Source organism: Phalacrocorax aristotelis, chromosome 6 (genome assembly GCF_949628215.1).
Source record: "Phalacrocorax aristotelis chromosome 6, bGulAri2.1, whole genome shotgun sequence".
In the NCBI taxonomy this organism is placed as follows: domain Eukaryota; kingdom Metazoa; phylum Chordata; class Aves; order Suliformes; family Phalacrocoracidae; genus Phalacrocorax; species Phalacrocorax aristotelis.
Window position 1 is genome coordinate 58,706,939 of NC_134281.1, and position 20,010 is coordinate 58,726,948.

Sequence of the window (20,010 nt, forward strand, 5' to 3'; positions counted from 1 at the left end):
TTCATTTCAATGAGGTCCTCACCACTGTTTGCAGAAATGAGACGGGGTTCATCTCTGGTGAAGAACAGGTAATGGAAATGAGTAGGGAATGGGGGAGAGGAAGGAAACATCGACAAAGGAGCCAGGGAAGGTAAGGAGCAGAAAAGTTGTGAGCTTCTGGCAGGAGCAATCACTGAAGTATGTCACTAGTAAGGCACGAATTTTGACAAGATGAGAAACAGGCACAACCCCTGCAATTGGACCTACGAGACGGGACCTGGCTGTAAAAGCCCCGGAGGCAGTCACCGCGGCTATGCCTTTTTCCCTAGGTACTGGCAGGTTTTACTGGAAGAAATCACCCCTGAGGCACATCTTCGTGTGAACTTGCCTAATTCAGCTACAGCTACAGGCTGAGGAATCACAGGGAAATATGCTCCTTCGGGGTTCATTTGGGGGATACCGAAATGGGCTGTATGGGCTGAATGAGAGCCTGTGCCAGAAGAAGGAGGATCTCGCCAGTGGGAAGATTTCTCATCCTGAGGCGGAAGGAAGAGGAGATTTGCAGCGCGTCTGTCCTGGCCATTATGCCCTGGCTTTTGTAAGTGGAAGACACACACCAGCAGACGGGCAGCTTTCTGTGACAGTGTCTCTTTCTTAAAGGAATGGGCACGCTGCGTGAGAGAGCGTATGTATGCCACGGTGAATAACACCACACCTAATGACTGTGGAAAGTTTTTCAGCTGACCAGTTCCTGCGTCTGTCCTGTCTAACAGGTTGTTCTTTTGTGTTTTTCCTGCCTCCCCCAAACACAAATACCAGCTCTTCTCTCTCCCTCGGTGACAAACATAGACTACAGAAAGCGTGGTGGTTTGTATGGGGATAAATACTGTGTAATTAGAAGACTACTTGATTGACTCTTGGGCCTGGTATTGTCAAAAGCCCACTCATTCCTGCATATTACAAGGTTCTGAAACTGTGTGGCAATCGCTACTAACCTGCAAAATAATCAGCATTACGAAACTGAACCAAGAAGGTCATCTATCACAGCTGTTTCTTCTCGCTTACTTAAGGCAGAAACTCTTTGTCCTGTGTTGCCACATAAGTAGTGAACCAAGTTAAGCTTATAATCACATTCTTATCGTGATGTGCCTCTCAGCAGCAGCCTTCTCACAGTGGAAAGCTGAGTCTGCTGGAAAGAGATTAGCTAAGCTGTTTGCTGCCATATCTGTCATATATACATTTATGAAGTCCTGTACAGTTGTTTGTTTTAAGTAATGGCAGTAATTTAATTGTCTATAATGCTGGTAGGGCTGGCAGAAAAGCAGCAGAACAATATCAGTCTTTATTCACTGATGTGAAGAAGAATGTTGTTTTAAAGCAGTACTATAAAATGGAAGTGGCTTATTACAATCTGCAATGTTACATATTAATTTGTATAAGGAGAGAACACAAGCACTGTGCCAGGGAACTGTGCAAATGTTTTATCCACTTGAAGTACCTAGATACCTTTTCCTGCAACAGATGACAAGGAGCAAAGCGGAACGGGGGATCAGGAGCATTGGTAGGAACATGCTTGCTTACAGAAACCTGCTTAGAAGATAAGCTAGGGAACGTACGTGCGTAGGAAAAGCCTTTCCCTTTCTCACATCAATTCCCTGGGTGGCTGGCTCCATCTTACAGCGGTACGGCGCTGAAGTGGCCACATGTGTGTTGTAGGTAGGATCCAGCCTTTCTTCCTCTAGCCCATACCTTTATTCAACAACTCCTTTTGCCCACCCTGATTCTGTGAGGAAGTTACATCTCTGCATAAAACATTTTGCGTGGGCTCAGGACGCTGACCCGAGGGATAACACTTCTGGAAGTTTGCAGTAAAAAGCCCCTTTCTCAACTGTCTCCACAAACAGCAAAAAATCCTCTTTGAAATGGGATCTGTGAGCCCCGTGACTCTGGTTACTCAGCATTGTTGGATGAGAACACACTGCAGCCAGGGAACAGAAGTGCTTCAGGTTTCCAAAACTTGTGCAGTGGTGGGTCCCTCTTGTGCCATTTAAGGCACTTGTTTGCATGTCTATGGGTGTTCTTTCTTTCCTCCTTTTAATGAAAACAACCTTCATATTCAGAACAAACTGAAAATCTCTGAAGTAATGAATCGTGATTTATAAGATCATTCTATGTAGCTTATGACAATCAGATGCATGCTCTAGTTTAAAAAAATACTGCGCTGTAACCTACAGGCCTTCCTTTTCCCATGAGCTCTTCCCTTTTCTGAGCTTGGCCCTGAATGAAGCTGCGGAAGCAAGAACGGCACAGGGAAGGGAAGTGATGATGGCAACTTTGGAATATTTTTAAATTTACTCCCACAAGCTCTCACATTTTTGGCTGCTGTTGTAAGATTCCTCCTCCATACAAGGCTTATGCATCAGCAGATTATGTAGTAAGCAATTATTGCACAACATTAAGTAAATAGGGTTTTTTTTTGGGGGGGGTTGGTGGTGTTTGTTTTCTTCTCTCTGTCAAAAAGGAAATCAAAGAACTAAGAAACCCCCTGTAAACCACACTCAGGAGGTTCACAGACTCACACAATGGCAGGGGTTGGAAGGGGCCTCTGGAGCTCATCCCGTCCCACCCCCTGCTGGAGCAGGCACCCCCAGAGCAGGGGCACAGGGCCGCGTCCAGGCGGGGGGTGAATGTCTCCAGGGAAGGGACCCCACAGCCTCTCTGGGCAGCCTGTGCCCCTGCTCTGGCACCCGCACAGGGAAGGGGTTTGTCCTTATGTTCAGGTGGAACTTCCCATGTTCCAACTTGTGCCCCTTGGCACATCCCCCCTTGGCCTGGCGTTGGGCACCACTGAAAAGAGCCTGGACCCATCGTCCTGACACCCGCCCTTCAGATATTTCTAAGCATTGATGAGATCCCCCCTCAGTCTTCTCCTCTCCAGGCTGAACAAACCCCAAACTATGCTTTAAAAAGGGTTGGACAACGACTGCCAAGTGATTTTACAGAAGCACGTTTTAAAATTTAGCAGAATGTGTCCTACTCAGAAGTATTTAGGACAGCAAGAACTACTAAGAACACAGTTAAAAATATCTCACTTTAGAAATAACTTTGCATTAACACTGTAGCCCATATTACTTGTAATTAGTATAGTATTGTATCATATAGCTCTCCTTGCATCTTGAGAATGCCAGTAGCATCTTAATCCATATGAAGAGGGTATATATAATACAGTAGGGATGAAAAACATAAAATACAATTCTATAAAAATTGGTATATTGGGGTATTAATTTCATATGCTGTTACTCCATCTCATAAATGCGATGGATCTTAAGACACATATAAAGCTTTGAGATATACAGCCAATTAGTGCCAACTACAAGACACATTTTTCCCCCATTCTCATGTTTTGGTGGGGTTTGTTTGTTTGATTTTCTTTGTGCCCATCACCATTGTTAGGAGCAGTTCTCTGGGCCAGGCCCCGCCACGCCTTGACTGACCACTGGTACCCCAAGCAGCACAGGCACTGCCGTGCAAACCCCTAGTGACACTCCCAGAGAAATGTCTAGTAAACTTCCCAACAGAACGAGAAGCTGTGAATGCAAATACTGAAAGCGGCTCGGGACTCCTCAAAACCTTTCATCAGTTCATGAACTATGGCTTCTCATATTTCTACCCTCACAGGTACTAAGTGCCTTCATCATCTGTTTTGCAGAGTCCTGCCTGGACTTCTGGCAGCTTGTCTATGCTGCTGTCACAAGAGATACTTCCTAAATTTATTTTTAATTTAGTTCTGGAATGAATCCTGTACTTCGTTTAAAAAAGGAAAAGAGTGTCTTATTTTCCCAGTCACCTTTATTTCACTAGAAAAGTATAAATTACCATCATAAATACAGATATCACCAATATAAAAATTAGATTATCATTTATAAAATAAATATTTAAAAAGACAAAGCAAAAGGTACCTCCAAATCCCGTCACCAAGATGATTTGAATCTATACCACATAAACTATATTATTCACCTACTGTTTAATTAAAAACAATATTCAAAATGCAGTAAATACTGCTACCTACTCTGTTGCATGAAGTGAGTTAAGGCTGACTCAAAAACAGCAAAGTATTTGTTCTAACACTTACTTGGAGCCATCAGACTACCCTGTCCATGTAACTCTAGGTGTAGTGTCATCTGGATACGCTTTCCAGATGTAGAGCAGCTACCTACTTCAAGAGTGTTCCTTACAAGTTGCCAGTACAGTAGTTTCTGTTTGTTTACCTTTGTCTATATCCAAAGATAAAGAAACCAAGTTAATTTTATCCAAGAAGTGCAGAAATAACAGTAGCGTCTTTGTCACATCTGAACTAACAGATCGTTTCACCAGCTAATAACATTAAAAGAAAGTCAGATAAACACAGGTTTTGTTTCACAGAAACAAGATGTTGTTCCTTCTGGTTAGCTAAAGGACACATATTTTTCAAAAGTAGTGTTTTTTCCCCTCACAGGTACCACAGATCTTCTGGCTCAGTCAGGCCACGCTTTCAGAATGGCTGTACCTCGCCAAGTCAAAGGTCCATCTAGTTCGGAACCCTCTTTCAGACAGGATGATAGAAGGAGCATGGGAAGAGTTTATGAGCTGGATTAGGATACTGTAACAGAGCACCAGAATACTCTCCCAGCCTCTGGCCACTAGTGACACAGGGGGGTATCGGGATTTTTCATCTGTGACTGTCTAATGGATTTTTGAATCCACATAACATTTGGGCTTCAAAATTCCTGTGTCAGAGAGGCTAAAAGGCTCCACCCAATTACCCAATTTATGGGTTTTGTCTTTTTTTTCTTCGCTTTGGAACTGCCACTAGTGTCCACAATAACTTCTTAGATGCCATTAAGCGGTTCCTTCTCCCTTGCAGCTTTTGCTTTCTTGCGTTTACACAGGATGACTGACAGGACAATGGCAAGCGTGATGACCGCAATTGCTATCACTGCTATGATGATAAATACTTCTGCTCCGTATTCTGTAGGGGAGGAATAAAAAATAATCCAAGATTCAGTTATCGGAGCCATAATGTCACAGCCCTATAAACTCTTAGAACCCACCCCACTGAACTAAAAAAACGCTTTCTGTATTTTACAGCATCACAGAAGCAGAGGGACCACCTCAGTGGGAACTGAATTCATTTTAACGTGAATTTGTTGAACTGAGGTAAAGCTTTATTTCACCTGGTTCACACTAGGTTTTAATCTAGTTCAGTTAGTGCACTAAAATACCATGCTACCACCACAAGAATAAGTCAAACCATTCCCCCTGCCCCTGCATTATTTCTGTGAAACTAAGTCCAAGTGGAAATTTATTCTACGTTAGAAGCTAGAAAACACCAACAGAAGAGATTTCTATTCGTGTTGCAATTTACTAGAATTCAACTATTGTGATAAATGAAAATATGTACCTAGATAAGAAAGTTATTCTGAGAGTTAATTTGCCAATTTTAGAAGAGCTTTTCTACTTAGAGTGCAAATATGCTTATCTGGCGGAGAAGACACAGTACTGCAATGTGATACTATTTAATAAACGCTGATGACTTTATATTGAAGAAAGTGTTATCTGGATTGTTCGTCTGGAATTAGACTGGCTGATTCACCGACCACTCACTAACTTATTTACCACTAAAGAAGTCAATTTGCCAGTCTCTGACCTTGTAATGTAACAGTAAAGAATGTCCTGGTCTCATCATCTGCTGCTGGGATAATAACTAAAGTTCAGTTCAAACTATGAGTCAATGGATAGGTAGAGTTCCAGCACTCCTATGTTTTAGAGCTAATCCTTTAAGCACTTACTCTGGGACCTGTTATTGGAAGGATCTGAGGGAAACAATCAGAAAACAAGAAAACAAAGCTGAAGGCTAGTGATGAGATCTGAAACCTCAGTGACCAGCCATCAACTCAGACAATTTAAAACAAAGCAAAACAGTTTAGCAAAACCCTAAAGCCAACTCCAACCAGCTACAGATGGTGGACTCTTACTTAATGTGGGTTCTTCCCATGAATTTCCACACTCAGTCTGTGTCCTCTCACTTCTACAGTAAATGGTTTATTCTATAAGAGGCATCACAGTTTAGAGAGCTTTAAAAATACACTCAGAATTGAAGTGTCTTTTTGTTAGAATGCTAAAGGCTGCGTGACAAACTTCACCAGACACCTACCATCTAAGATAGTTCTTCCTACACTGGTACAAAGCACCGTGCTTTCTTGACCGTAACGGTTTTCTCTGCGGGAGGGAATGACTCCCTGTATGTAGAAGCAGTAGTTCTTTGTGCTGTCAACGCTCACTTCAAATGTGTGACTTGTTGTTGTTCTCTCTTTCTGTAAAGGAAAAGAAATATTTCAAGGACGTGTTCTCTGTGAAAGCATCAGCTATTAAGGTAGCACAGAAATTGTGTAGCTATAATACAGCTACAGAATATGTAAAAAGTAGAGCCAGACCTTACCTTTCCAGAACTCTGATCTTTCCAGTAAGAGAGTTTGTATTGCAGGTCATGCTGGAAAATATCTCGAATACTTTCAAAGCTTCCATTAGAAAATGTATATGGTGTAAGCGGGTCTTCAAACACAACATTCAGTTCGGAACCTTTTTGTGTGTAATTCAGTATCTCCGGTTTTCCGAGAATAGCTATACAAGCATTTTTAGAATTAAAAAACTGACACAACAGTTTTTACTTAACATGCTTTTTCTGAATTCCTTCCTCCATTCCCTTCCCCTCCAACGTACTGTAAGTTTACAGACACGAAGTAATACAGTGAAATCTTGAATTTTTAACAAATATTTCATCTAGTACATGATATTAATAAAATGGTCTGCTCACTGTAGTGAGAAACAAATGGCAACTAAAATCTTACACACTCCCCTGCAACAGGGAAAGCTTTATGCCTGAATGTCATCCTCTCAGTTATCAGTATGGCTGCTGGAAGAATCTATAGGAAAAACCTTTAGGCCCAGTCTAAACCTTGTTTAAGTCAATGGAAGTAGTCTTGAAAGGAAGTTTATGGTAAGATTTAACTGGCAATCCTACTTACTCTGTTCATAAGGTGTAAATTTTTCAGAGACTGCAAAAGGTGGTTCTTCGAAGTTATCCATCCCCGAGGATGGTACAGAGAGTATGTGTGCTGTATAGGTCTCATTCACATTCCTGAGCACATCAGTAACATCACACTCTGTTTCTGTTGTCAAAATGCATTTTCTTTTGGTGTCGGATGTATGGCTGAAAAGAGCAAGAAAGAAGCGTCAACGCTTTCCAGACTGACTTTTACGTATTTAAGAAACATAGTTTTTTCACATATTTAAAAACATGGTTTCCCCCCCTCAAACAGGATAGGTTTCTCTCATCCAGTGGAACAGTCTTGCAGGTATACTACGCTGAAAAGGAGAAGAAAAAAACCTCATACCCCACTATCCTGTACAGCTGTATTTCACAATTCGAAGTAGACTTAAGTAAATCGAATAGGAACCACATAGAAATATGTTATTGGATTCATTTATGAATTAAAACTTCAATCTTTTATATGAACTGAATAGAAACCATAAGTAGTTCTGGTTTTGGATTTTTCTGCAGTTGACTTCTTTAAGAAACCTTAAGATGCATAAATCACTTTGAAAGTGTTCTCCCTGATGCATCTGAAAACTACTGCCTTTAGAAACATCAGTTGTCCTAGGAAGCTCTGTTGGCACCGATGTAGATTGTTTAACGTGACAACCACATCTTATATCTGTCACTTATTTTTTCCATCTATGTAGGTGCAAATGTCACTAAGAACCAGACAGCTGTAGCAATTTTCGTTACAGAATTCCGATTAAAAAAAAAATTTACAAAAAACATGACCCATGCACTTTTATTGATTTTTAAATGCTAGAAAGTAGGTTCATTTTCTTGAGAAATAATAACAAAACCAGGAAAAAAGTGTAAATTCTCCATTTTACTTCCTAATAACAAGGAATGGGAAAACAGATTAGATATTACAGCTTCAATTTTTCCCCTGTTTTTTGCTGGTGGACTAAGGAAAAGAAAAATTAACAGAATCACAGGTTGGAAGGGACCTCAGGGATGGTGCGACCTCAGCTGGAAGAGCAAGCGTGCCCACTGTTTGGCAATCAGCAAATGAGTTTTCCTCCAAGTAGGTCAAGTTTTATTTAAGAGTCGCCTGAACTCCCTTCTCACTTCACTGGATTTCTTATGATGTCACAGATCGGTTAGTGATAACGCCCTAGAGATTTCTTGAAAAGCGACAGAGGAGACTCGACCTTTGTGATCAAACAAATGTACTCTGCAAATGTACATAGACGAGAAAGCAAACATTTGAGCACACTTCATCCAGAAGAGCAACTCAACTTGTCTGAAGAAGCGTCTCCGTGCCAGAACTATACCTGATTCTATTCTGAATCTTGCACAGACTTCAATTTTTTGCAAGCACAAATGGCTAGAAAGAAACTCCAGTTTCATAAGTTTCACAAAATTCATTCGGCTAGTGTGTGCTTTTAAGTCTATTAATTTCATCATTCCCTTCAAGAATAAAAAAAGCACATTGCACTGGTATTTCACCCATTAGTCATGGCAGAACTCTCATTTCTACGCTACTTTTCCAGACAGAAGAGACTACAGTACCGTATGTTCATTAATAAGTAGGAGAGTTGATGATGCAGTTTCCCTTTGGGGCATGTTTAATAATGGTCTATGAATTAATATGAGAGCTAAGAACAGCACAGATTTATTACCAAACTTCATGAAAGTTTTTGTACAGTATTGAAAGAGCTGTTAGACACTTCACATGAGCTGGCTACTTTTTATGGCCACAATATTTCATAGCTTAGATAAAACATGATGACAGAGGAAGTCTCGACAGCCATAGGTGAACAAAGGTAACTTGTAATATTACCCAGCAAGACAAATTATTCATTTACTGTGATTCACCAATTAGAATAAAATGCAGACTCATATTTATCAGACACCTCCCAAGACGAAAGACTCAGTCCAGACACCTTGAAAGACATAAAAAGGTGAAGTTCTATCTAATACACGGTATGTCAGATAGCGTGTCACCTTCTTCAAAGTATCTTGGCCTAGATCTCCAGTGCAGCTGGCCTGCACCGAACCCCAGACCTGAAACACTGATCTAAAGCTCCATTTTCTGTTTCTGAAGTGGGCAAAACCAAAAGCCTGAATCAGATATTCTTATAGTTGGACGCAAAGAAGTATTAACGGCTGGGTTGGCAATTTTCTAAATCCTCATGTTTGGGCTCTTTTCTGCTTACATTCAGTCTCAGAAATATTCAAACACACTCTATCTGCATCTTCTTCAATTGCCATTAATGGGCATACCTTGGTGTTATCTACTTACCCGTGTATTTCTACTGTATAGAAGTAACCTGATGGTTTTGGTTGCCACTGTAGTATAGTTTTAAAATTGATTGAAGACCAAGTTATATTAACTGCTGTCGGTAGTTCTGGATTGCCTTTAAATACAGAAAAGAGTGCCATCAGCCATATTATATGCAATTCCTGGCTCCCTGCAGTCACTGTTTAGTTAAATGAAATAGTTGCTGTTAATTGCTACTTGGAAGAGTTCTTTTTGGGGAAAAGGCTCGGTCCTGCCCTTGGGGCTCATGCTCGCCTTACTAAAGGAATGTGTCCTGGCAGAAGCCAGAAACACAAGAAGAAAATTATTTTCCCGCTTTTAACTCCTAGGTTGGTGAGGTAAATTATTTGGAGTTCTGCCTCATGCCTCCTTTTTATTCCTAGACCTCTGAAGAAGCTAAAAAAGGTAGAACATACTCATGATGGTGTCCAAGCACCAAATAAACGTGGTGCGGTTCAAAACCATCCCCGGCTGTTACCGGCTGCAGAAGGCATTCGCTCCTAGTTTCCCCATTTATTTATTTCGGGAAGGTAAGGTCTTTTAAAACTCAGTGGTTGCCCTACATGCTTACATCCGAGCAGGGCTACCCCAGGGTGAACCCATGCCGGCGCGCAGCCGAGGGAGGCTGCGGTGACCCGCGAGCCCACGGCCCCGGCAGAAGCCACAGCTCCTTTGGGGAACTGCCTGGGAGGAAGCCGGAGCGGAAAACACCGCACAATCTCTGTGACCTCTGGAAATCAAGCGTTTCATTGAGCCATACCCTAATTATTGTCTAAATACCACCTTCTCTGCCTCTCTGACAAGCTCCTAACTGGGAACAAGGGAAAGAAATCTTGCAGATCACTCCTTGTCACAGTAGGTTGGCGGCTGCCGACTCCTGAGGACTCCCCACAGCTCCCCAGCACCGACCCGGCTATGGTCACCCAGGATCCCCGCACACACTGGAGAAAAAACCAGCCCTTGGCCACCCGAGGGCTCCGCCGCCCGGGTGCTGAAGCAGAGCCGGGCGGGGGTCGGGGCCCCTCAGAGCCCGGCAGGCGAGGGACGCTCTCCCGCCATGGCCCCGCGCCAGTCAGCCGCCGCTCCCGCCACAGCCGCCGGAGCCTCTCTCTGTCAGAGGGACCGACCCGCGCCGTCTGTCCCGTCCGTCTGTCCCGTCCGCCCGAGCCAGCGGCCCCAGTTACCCACCGGCGGCAGCCGGGCCCCAGAGCAGGGCGCTCAGCAGCAGCAGCAGCGGCAGCGGCAGCAAAGCCTGTCCTCCGGTCACGGCGCGCAGCATCCTGAGGTGAAAGGAATCCAGCGGGGAAGCGACCGTGCTGCCGGCGGTGAGCTGCCGACGGGGCGGGAGGCGGCGGCTTATATCTGCGGGAGGAGAGGCGGGGACTGCGGGCGCCTCACCCGCGGGGAAGCCCGGTGGGGAAGGCGGTGGGAGCGGCGGAGGCTCGGTGGCCGGCCCGGATGGGGTCACGGGGAGCAGGAGAGGGCCTGGCGGAAGCGCTTAGGCATCGCTGGGTTGAGCAAGAGGAAAAGGGGATCTACCGCAAAGAGAGGGGTGCTGAGGGATGGGGTGCCGCGTCCCCGGTTGCGGACCCACCTGGATGTGCAAGCACACCTGGACGTGTTTGCAGACCCCATCTCCCCACCTTCCCGGTGTCCCCGAACGCTTGTACCACCCCGCGCTCCCTGCCCGTAGGATGGAATATTGGTGAAACTGGGCAACGCTTGACAACCAGCCTTCACCCGCTGCAAACCTTCGGGCGGCTGTGAGGGGCGAGGGGTGCTAACGCCACCCCAGCTCGGAAGGGACTGCTCAGTAGGACAGCGGATCCTGTGGGGGTGATGTTGGGTCAATCAACTTAGATCCTGTAAATTCTGAAGGGGTTGAATATGTCAGTTCTTGCCTCACGACACAAAACGTTCAACGCAACCGTTCAGCCAGCTCACCCCCTCTACCCTCTTGCTCCGTGCACACGCATACGTGAACCCTGTCAAGGCTCACCCGACATGCAGCAAATACAGTTCAGGTGTTCGGGGATTTGTACCTCACCTCTCCCATAAACCAGGGGCCTGTTAACCCTTTCCCTACAAGCTCGCACTGGAAAGGTATGCCATTTTCACAGAAAACGGAGAACCTGGCAGAAGGCGTTCTGAATCTCCGCCTGCAGCCATTGTGGCCGGCTCTCTGGCCTCTCCGGTATGTATATTGCTCTTTCTCATGGTGTTGCCTTTCCAAGCACCTAAACCAAGCTTTTGGAGCCGGGGGTTTGTGTGCAGCGTTTTTGTCTAATACTCAAGCTCTAGAGGGAGCTCTGTTCGCACTTAGCTCCTGATTCTTCTGCCGGGAAGTTGGGAAACAGACTGTATAGTAGAACGTATTATGTAATTACGGAGGATAGATGGTTTTTACAGTGTTAAGCTGACTCTTCTTTTTATTTTGATGCTGATTTGCATAACATTTTACACCTGGAAAATGTAGGTAGGAGGAGAAGACTATTGGGGAAGTTTCATATTTAATTGCCTTTAATTTTCATGATTGACTCGTAGATGCAAGCAATCAGTTCTGTCTCATAATGCCGAATAAGTGCATATGGACCAAACCACAATACCCCTTTCAACCAGCGTCTGCATCAGAGACCATATAGTGTGTTCTGAGGTGCACCTAAACCTTGGATTTTTAAATTATCAGCATACCTTCATTAAAATCCAGCCATATACCTTCTAATTTTCCTGCCTTGTTTTTGATCAGATTTCAGCACTGCCTCTATGCAGCTGTATGTCAGCATTACATCAGGCAAAAAGCTTGCATGCTTTTAACTTTGTGTAGAATACATATCTTGTGTGACTAGATTTTCAAGATTGTGACCTTATAAGATCACAGTTGATTTCCAGAGGACTTTACAAAGAGAAACAATTCTCACTTGTTTAAAGAAAAGAGGTGCTTATGTAAAACTTCGAATCACTTTTAGGCTCTAAGTGCAGTTAATTTTCTTGTAGTTCAGTCACAAAGGATGCAAAGCAGGTCAGCAGTGGTTTCCAGTTTTTACAGAGATGATCTCAGTATTCCCTCTCCTGCCCATCCTTCTCACTCTCATCTCTTCTGCCATGACCTCCCATACTTGAGATAGGTGGGGAACCCTCCAGACCCTGTCTAGCCTAACCATCTTGACCAGTGTTGCCTTATTCCAATTTCCAGCAAGATATTCTAGGGTTCACTAATGCTTGGCTTTTAGATGTCCTGCTCCGTGCTACTCCCTGAGGGCAGGAGGCCACCAGGTTACCAGAGCGGTGGGAAGCAGAGCCTGAGCAAAAGGATGTGCATGGATCAAGCAAGCAAGCAGGGCCTGGGGGACATTCTGTGGTTAGAGGAAATAGGGTAAATTTACCAACCTAGCCATTCTGAGGGAAGGAAGTTGAAGGGAAAATTTGAAAGCTGGGGGGAGAGGCAGCATGCCAAAGGGACAGTGTAGCTAGATCAGGTTCGCAGGGGAAGGGCATGATGGACAAGGGAGAAGCATTGAAGTCGGGAACTGCTGCTGCCACCACCTCTGCTCTTCCTTCTCCTCTTTCACCAAGCCTCAGTGCAGATTTGACCGAAGGACTGCTCTGCACTGCCTGACTCCAGGGGCCAACCAGTGCAGAAGAGGAGAGGAACCCCACACTGCCTGACATGTGCCGATGCCTCTGAGTTAGAAGACGTCTCAGCAGCTAGTGACTTAACTGTGACATTCTGGTCACATTTCCTGCCCACTTCAGTGGTATTTCAACAACTCATTAAAGACAGAAAATTTTCCTTCTGTTTCAAATACATTTTGCTACGTGCAGGCAATCATTATGCTGACTTAGAGTTCTGGCAATTTATCTAGAAATTTAGAATTTGATTCCCACAGTGAAATATCAAAATGTAAGCATCGAGTCTGTACGTGTCTCTAACAGATTTAGTCATCATTTAGTTGCTCATTTTAGCGTCAGCAGAAAAAAATTTCATTCCTAAGGTGAAATACATATTTTCCTAGTAGAGGCATCTAAAGCAAGGCAGATTAATGTATTTAAATATTGCAGTAAATGGGGCATTCTTATTGATGGAGGCCGGGATCTTACTGTGACTTTTTAGACTATGTGGGAGACATGCAAGGGCACAAGCCTGGCTGCGTGCTTTAGCTTAGGAGATGACCTCTTCTGCTGGGGGGTGTCTTCACTCTGGTGGACTTAGTGGAAACGAGGTTATTCACCATTGGGAAGGTTTGCCAGCTTCTGAGCAGATTCTACACATTTTCGTTCCTTAGTACATATACCATGGAACCAATCCACACATGGGTTATGAGGATGGGGAGGAGAAAAATGAAACTAAACCTGTGAAACTCCAGTTTTTTGGAAAGAGATGAATGTATTTATTTTTATCATATGATCTTCCAGATCTCTAAACTGGTTAGCTTAGAGAAAGCTACAAAATAATTTCTTCCTTAGCAAAGCAATTTCAACATCGTGTTTTCTGTACTATTATATAGAATTGTTGACATTGAAGTGGACTGCCTCAGGTGACATCAGTAACGGATCTGTTTCCTTACGCTAATAGTTTTGCAAGATTGTAAGTACAATTTCGTAATACTTAATAATGTTTTGAAATTTTCTAGTGCTATGAAACATTCATCATTCCATGCTAACATAAAAGTCAGCAACATTGTCATGCCCAGTGGTGTAAAATTTACTTATGTAATATTTGAAACCCCTGGGAGCTTTTTCCAAAATTAAATTGCTCCTGATATTTCTCCTTTCACTTGGCTTTTCAGATCTTTATTTAATTTGCCTCAGTGACTCGTATGATTGGGTAATTAATTTACTTATACAATTAATTATATTTAATTAGATGAACCAGAAGTTTAGGGAGAAAGCTCTGACTTGGTACCTGCTTTTATAAATTTCTTAGCGTTTATCTTGCAGAGCCGCTTTATCAAATACTATGTTATAAATGGATGCACAGACTCAAAAATACCATCGCCTTTCAAACATTGTGTTTTAGCAGTACTGTAATTTACATATTTGGTAAGTGAAACACTTTTGTTAGGTATAATATATCCATATGTAGTGCTAGTAAATAGACTATGAAATTCAGTAATATACATATACTGTGTCTCCCTGGCGTAGGTCTTTGTTCTTTCAGTCTTTTTCACTTCCAATCAACTTTCTAAAAAAGGAGAATGACCCTCAAAAGTCTTGAAATTAGAGCAAGTTTACATCAACGCTTTCTGCCTGTGCATGTAAACGCCTTAAAATATTCAATTAATTTAGATTGTATACATCCTGCGGCTTGTATTGCACCCATTTTGTACATAGGGAGGAAACTGTATTCACCCAGCTCTTCTATGGATATGCTGAAAGTCTATGGTGAAGTCAGGAATGTACAATGTCTTGATTTCACACTAATTTCTGTTCTTGTGTCATAATCACAGGACTATGCTTTTTTTTTTAATGTAATTAAGCAAAGAATAATTTCTATCTATGGAAAGTCTCTAGTGAAGAAAAAGGAAAAATAGAGAAAATTCAGCATGTAGTTACTTCATAAATCTTTAAAAGCTGGGTAACTTGTTTGTACTGCACCAAGTTATGGAGGGTGGATGTGAGAACTAGTGTCAGGGTTCATTAGATACATGCACTGGTCAAAAGTTACACCGGTCACTGAGCAATTCTACAGTGCACTCTGGTTATTGCTGGCCTATTTTTTATAGCTGCCAAACAGCCGCGTCTCCCCTAGCTGCAATGTGAACTGTAGGTGGTGATAACACCGATGAACATCAAGTAATGAGGCTACTAACAGAGCTTATATAAAAATGGCTATACCGACAAAATTTGTATAATGGTATTTGTAAATATGAAGATTTGCATCATGTTGCAAAGCTGGTGACCAAGTCCCCTTTTTGATGCACAGAAACCGAATTTGTGCAATTTGACTGACCCCTGTGGTAAGCAATGTCATTAAACTGGTGTAATGGAGTGAAGAATCAACTTTTATACCTAAAAGCAGTTGTGTTTATTCTTGAAGACTCCATACCAATGAAAGTCCCAATGTGGTGAATTCTTTGTGCACCTCTGATTTTCTTATTACCTAAACTGCTATACATTATTCTATGATTCTAAAACAACCATGTGATTTTATAAAATCACATGTAGCTTAACTGAAAATAACAAAGTTGTACTAGGATAGAACTCGTTTAAAATTTAAATCCAGGTCTGACACGAATGGGACTTTCTTTCACTTGTTGAAAAAAAAAAAGAATAAGCAAAACTGATACAAAAATTGAAATCAGTGAAATAAATTTCTTACAGGGGAATCACATGTACAGTATGAATTTCTCACTGATATTAGAAATCCTGAAGCAAATCTTTTTATGGTTTTCTGATACTCTGCTTTCAAAATTCGTTTTGTTACCACAACAGTCATACACGCATCTCCTCACTTATCATACAGATACTTTAAAAACAGACACTAGCAGAAGAACAAATCTTGTGGGAGTTTTTGGGTCTGGATCGGCTCTGGGGTCTGGTGTGGAAACGGTGCCTGCTTGGGAGGCAGGGGAAGAGTCCCAGGGAGGGAGGCTTTGAGCCTGTCCCACTCTGAAAATTCTTGTCGGCATTGCTTTGGTGCTAATTCCAAATTACTGGCTGCTTTCCTGTTTCTTACAGAATGATGTGTGAAGCATTTATTTTCCTTGTCAAAATATTGTTTTGCAGCATTATTTCTTAAAAAGGACTTTGACCTACAGGTTTGTGTACATTTAATTTCTGTTACCTTCAGGGGCGCCTCTGGGTAAACAAGACTGCGTCCATGAAAATTTAAGCTGCTCGCTGCTTAGTTTGATGCATGAAAGGCTTCTCAGAAAGCGAGTGGCTATAGCAATACCACAGACGTGTTGTCAGGAGCGGTAAGGTACTGCTGCAGTGCTAAACACAGCTCTGTGTGTTTACTGGCGATGCTGTCCTGCTGGAGGGCAAGTAATTTGAAGCAGTAATAAATGTCACAAGAGAGCACAACAGAAACTACAGGGATAGAGACACTAAATTGTATTGATTCCTTCTGTGCCTAGATGCTTTTGGCTAGCCAAACCAAACTGGTATGAGGTTGAATCTGTTGTTTGACACTGTGATGCCATCTGTCTTCCCTTTATTCCAGGTGTGCCACCACAGTTGTGAAGGAGCCTCTTAGAGTAATTCCTTTACCCCAGAATATCTTAATTACATAAATTAATCTTGCAGTTCCTATACATCTCTCTCAAAAGATTTATTTTCCACAAATGATGCTAGACACAAGTACAACCACCAGACCTTATTTACTTGGGTCTTCTTCCCATGCCTGAGTTTGTGAGGAAGTGGTCAAACTGAAAAAAACCCTGCAACGTAAGTATCAAGTGACAATAAAACCTGTTTAAAAGAAATCATATACATTAATGGTAGCATCCTTTTTTCGTATTGAATCCAGTCTCGGCTCATTACTTTTTAATTAACTGAAATAAATTAATTTTACTAAGCAGTTATTTATAACTGTTAGTAAAAATTATTTCCCTTCCTCAGCAATTTTTTAAAAATGCTACCTTTTTAATATTAGATGTGGCACATATAACTTCTCAGTGAAGGTAGTGCTAGTCAGATTCAGTGTTCTTTAAAAATATTTGGTGTGAGCACGCCTTGAAGGTTAGGCAATTAGATGGGTAAAATACACAAAACTTCAGTTTGAACAAATGTAGGCAGTCCCTGGCTGACATTAAACCCATTCTTAGGACTGTGAGAGAGGAAAAGGTAAACTGTGCTCTGTTTGACTTGGCTATTATAATGTTTATTCCTCTTGTAATACAGCTTTCTCTTTTGGAGTCATCTGATACAACAAAAACCATTCTGTATGAAAGCTAACCAGCAAAATGAAGTTGAGAGTTTCTTTAATATCATGCATCTCTGTTCTTTGACATTACATTACTTTGTTGATTCTGCCCTTATTGCTGACTTGGGGTTGAGTAGGTTAAAGATAATCAGAAAATGGAGCAGCTTTGCTGCAGGAGAGCGATTCTGGATTTGCTAATCGGACAGAATTAGCTTGCTGTGCCAGCGTAGGCAATCTGTTATACAGCCCCAAGGAGACTTTATTCTGAAACGATTTCTCCGCTTCCCAAATCTGCATATGTGTTTCACACCTAAGGAGAGTGAATGAGCTTATCAAACATAGGTTTGACTTTTAAAAAATATATCAAATATTCCCATTTAGCACTGGAGAATATAGGGAACTTTTTCACTCTCATGTACTTTGAATCACAGCCTGTGCACCAATAATGACATTAGGTAGGTATGGCTTTGCTTCCCCAGCTTCAGACAGCAGATTGCTCTGTTCTTTCAGTCTTCTTTCTATTCCATCACTGTACCGCATTTTTCTCCTTCATGAATAATGTTAGTTAAGTAGTGTTGCATGCTGCAGTTCATGTGTTACTATCGCTCACTACAAGGCTCAGCACTGATTGCCTCCCCGATTGGAGGCAGCCTTTAAAATTCTGAAAGTTTTCTCTGCGAAGGGAAATGGCTGGTTTGTAACGGTTGTCACGTATCAGTCACAGCACAGTCTTTGAGCTTTCTAAGTTTGTGTTGCAGATAATTTAGTGAACACATATATGATCGTAATCACTGGAATTTAATATCCTTGTGTTTCTCTTTTCTTCAGAAAATGAAGCATGCCAATGGTAGCTAGAATTGTACTTCATAAAAATAGGAGTTACTCTTTGTGATTAAAGAAAGGTTTGTGTTTAGGGATTTTGAAAATAAATAATGGCACTTTGTTCAGAAAAATACAACTAAAGCTGTATCTTATTCTTTGCTAAAATCACAATGGAATAAACACTATCCAATCACTACATGTATTATCTATTTAACTTGACATACTTGCTCACAGTTTACTGAATAATTAAATCTCACCGTAAAGTGACATTGTTAAAAAAAAATACAACAATGATAATCAGACATAACATTTACTGAGATTAGTGCGTTTGTGCCCCCAGTGTTGACTTCAAATTTTATTTTAAAGGAACAAAGAAAATATTGAAAGACTTAAATGGCTGAAGTGGCACTGTTGGTTTGAGCTCGGAGTTCATCATCATGACAAGAAAGAGTGTATTTTACCTCCCAGATGCTGTGAGTGAAAGAAGGATTTGAGTCTTGCTGTTCTCTCGTGCCAGTTAGTATGGATGAAATACTGGCAGGGACCATGTACCACTTACTAGATGTTCTCTGCTGCCTCAGGTTATTTGTCAACTCAAATTATGGATGTCAGTGTAAAGATCTTAACATTTTAGCCCCGCCAAAAATCTATGCGAAGGGAGGGATATTGCTGTTGCTAATTCGCTTCTTAGCTGTCCAGTATAAAGGGAAAGAAGCATCTTAGATCTGATCTAAGGAGAAGGTCTGGAGTGGTACTCATTCTCTGTATTTGAATGGCATAAACTATTCTAACTCAGCCAGTTTAAGGACAAGATGGTTACAGCATAAACTGGTAACAACTAAGGCATTACCTTCCTGCAGCCCTCCTGTAGTGGCCAGCACCCACATGCATTCTGTCGCCATATCAGAGGGCTAACAGAGTACACTTCTACTGACGTGGGTGAATTGATTTAGGAGTTAGCACAGAAGGGGTGAGGGGAAACTTCCAGTAACCAGTATTTAGCTAGAAAAGCTGTGTGGGTTGTAGCAAAGTGCTGAATGTTGACCCCTGAAAGTCTCAAGGATTTTAAAACAACTCCATCATTATATTTTGTATTTTAATGTGTTAGGAGTCAAGTTAGGGTCTCTTGTAAAGCCTAAATGCTGGCATTCCAAACTGTTAACTTCGACATGCAGCTGTTTGATTAGCTGTGTTTGGAGCTTTGTGAGCGTATTTGAATGGAATGTAAAGTACATAGAGGAAATACATTCTTAGGTTGAATGTTTTCCTTAGAACAAAGAAAAACAAACAAAAAAAGAATAACATTGATCAGTCTGAATTTCAAACACTTTTCTTCATAAGGAATGTGTACTTCCAGATTATTCTATTAGCAGCTAGAGATAGCCTACCTTTTTAAGTTTGAAAAACTGATTTGAGTCCAGTTATGGTTGTTCTTTCCCCATGATATTTAACTTCAAAATAATATCTGATCAGTTTTTGTTTCCAGGTGTCAGTCTCCATCACCTAAACCACACTGGGCCATACTGACTCCTGCTGATACCAGCAGGAGCATCTTAGCCCATGTATCTCTTCCCCCACCCCCTAATTTGGTTCCTTTTGATTTAAACAGTGTGGTTGGTATCTGATTGATACAACAGCTGTTAGTATAGGAGGAAAAGTACCTTACATATGAAGTCAAAATACTCCTTGGCTATCTAAGACATCTAGACAGTCAAAACCATCCACCTGTAAGCTTCCAATTACAAACTTAGGCTCCTCAGTGCTTTGGTGAACTAGTAATAAGTATGTCTGCTGGTGGCAGGTCCTCAGGTTAGTGGAAACTTTGAAGTACTGTCGCCCAGCTCTTTCCCAAATGCTGCATACTTCAGCACTTTAAAGGGTTTTATAAACCCTAACTTGCTTTTAGACAAAAATCAGCACTATGCACTCTTTAAATAGGATAAT

At 41.9% G+C, this 20,010-nt stretch overlaps 1 protein-coding gene across 1 annotated transcript; it reads right to left on the reverse strand.

The window, feature by feature from the left end:
* Window positions 1-3,808: 3,808 nt before the first annotated feature.
* On the reverse strand, window positions 3,809-10,754 carry F3 (coagulation factor III, tissue factor). The gene is made up of 6 exons (XM_075098169.1): window positions 10,566-10,754; window positions 9,360-9,474; window positions 7,044-7,228; window positions 6,458-6,639; window positions 6,173-6,332; window positions 3,809-4,987 (listed from the first exon to the last, which is right to left on the reverse strand). The coding sequence occupies exons 1-6, from the start codon at window positions 10,654-10,656 to the stop codon at window positions 4,848-4,850; spliced, it is 873 nt and encodes a 290-aa protein (XP_074954270.1). The 5' UTR covers window positions 10,657-10,754; the 3' UTR covers window positions 3,809-4,847.
* Between the last annotated feature and the right edge of the window lie 9,256 nt (window positions 10,755-20,010).

Excerpts from the sequence above, each read along its gene's own strand:
- F3 (XM_075098169.1), bottom strand. The coding sequence starts at position 10,656 with ATGCTGCGCGCCGTGACCGGAGGACAGGCTTTGCTGCCGCTGCCGCTG. Across the intron at positions 9,475-10,565 it reads CTGGGGCCCGGCTGCCGCCG|GCAATCCAGAACTACCGACA; the intron begins GTGGGTAACTGG and ends CTGTATTTAAAG. Across the intron at positions 6,640-7,043 it reads ATTTACACCTTATGAACAGA|CTATTCTCGGAAAACCGGAG; the intron begins GTAAGTAGGATT and ends ATGCTTGTATAG.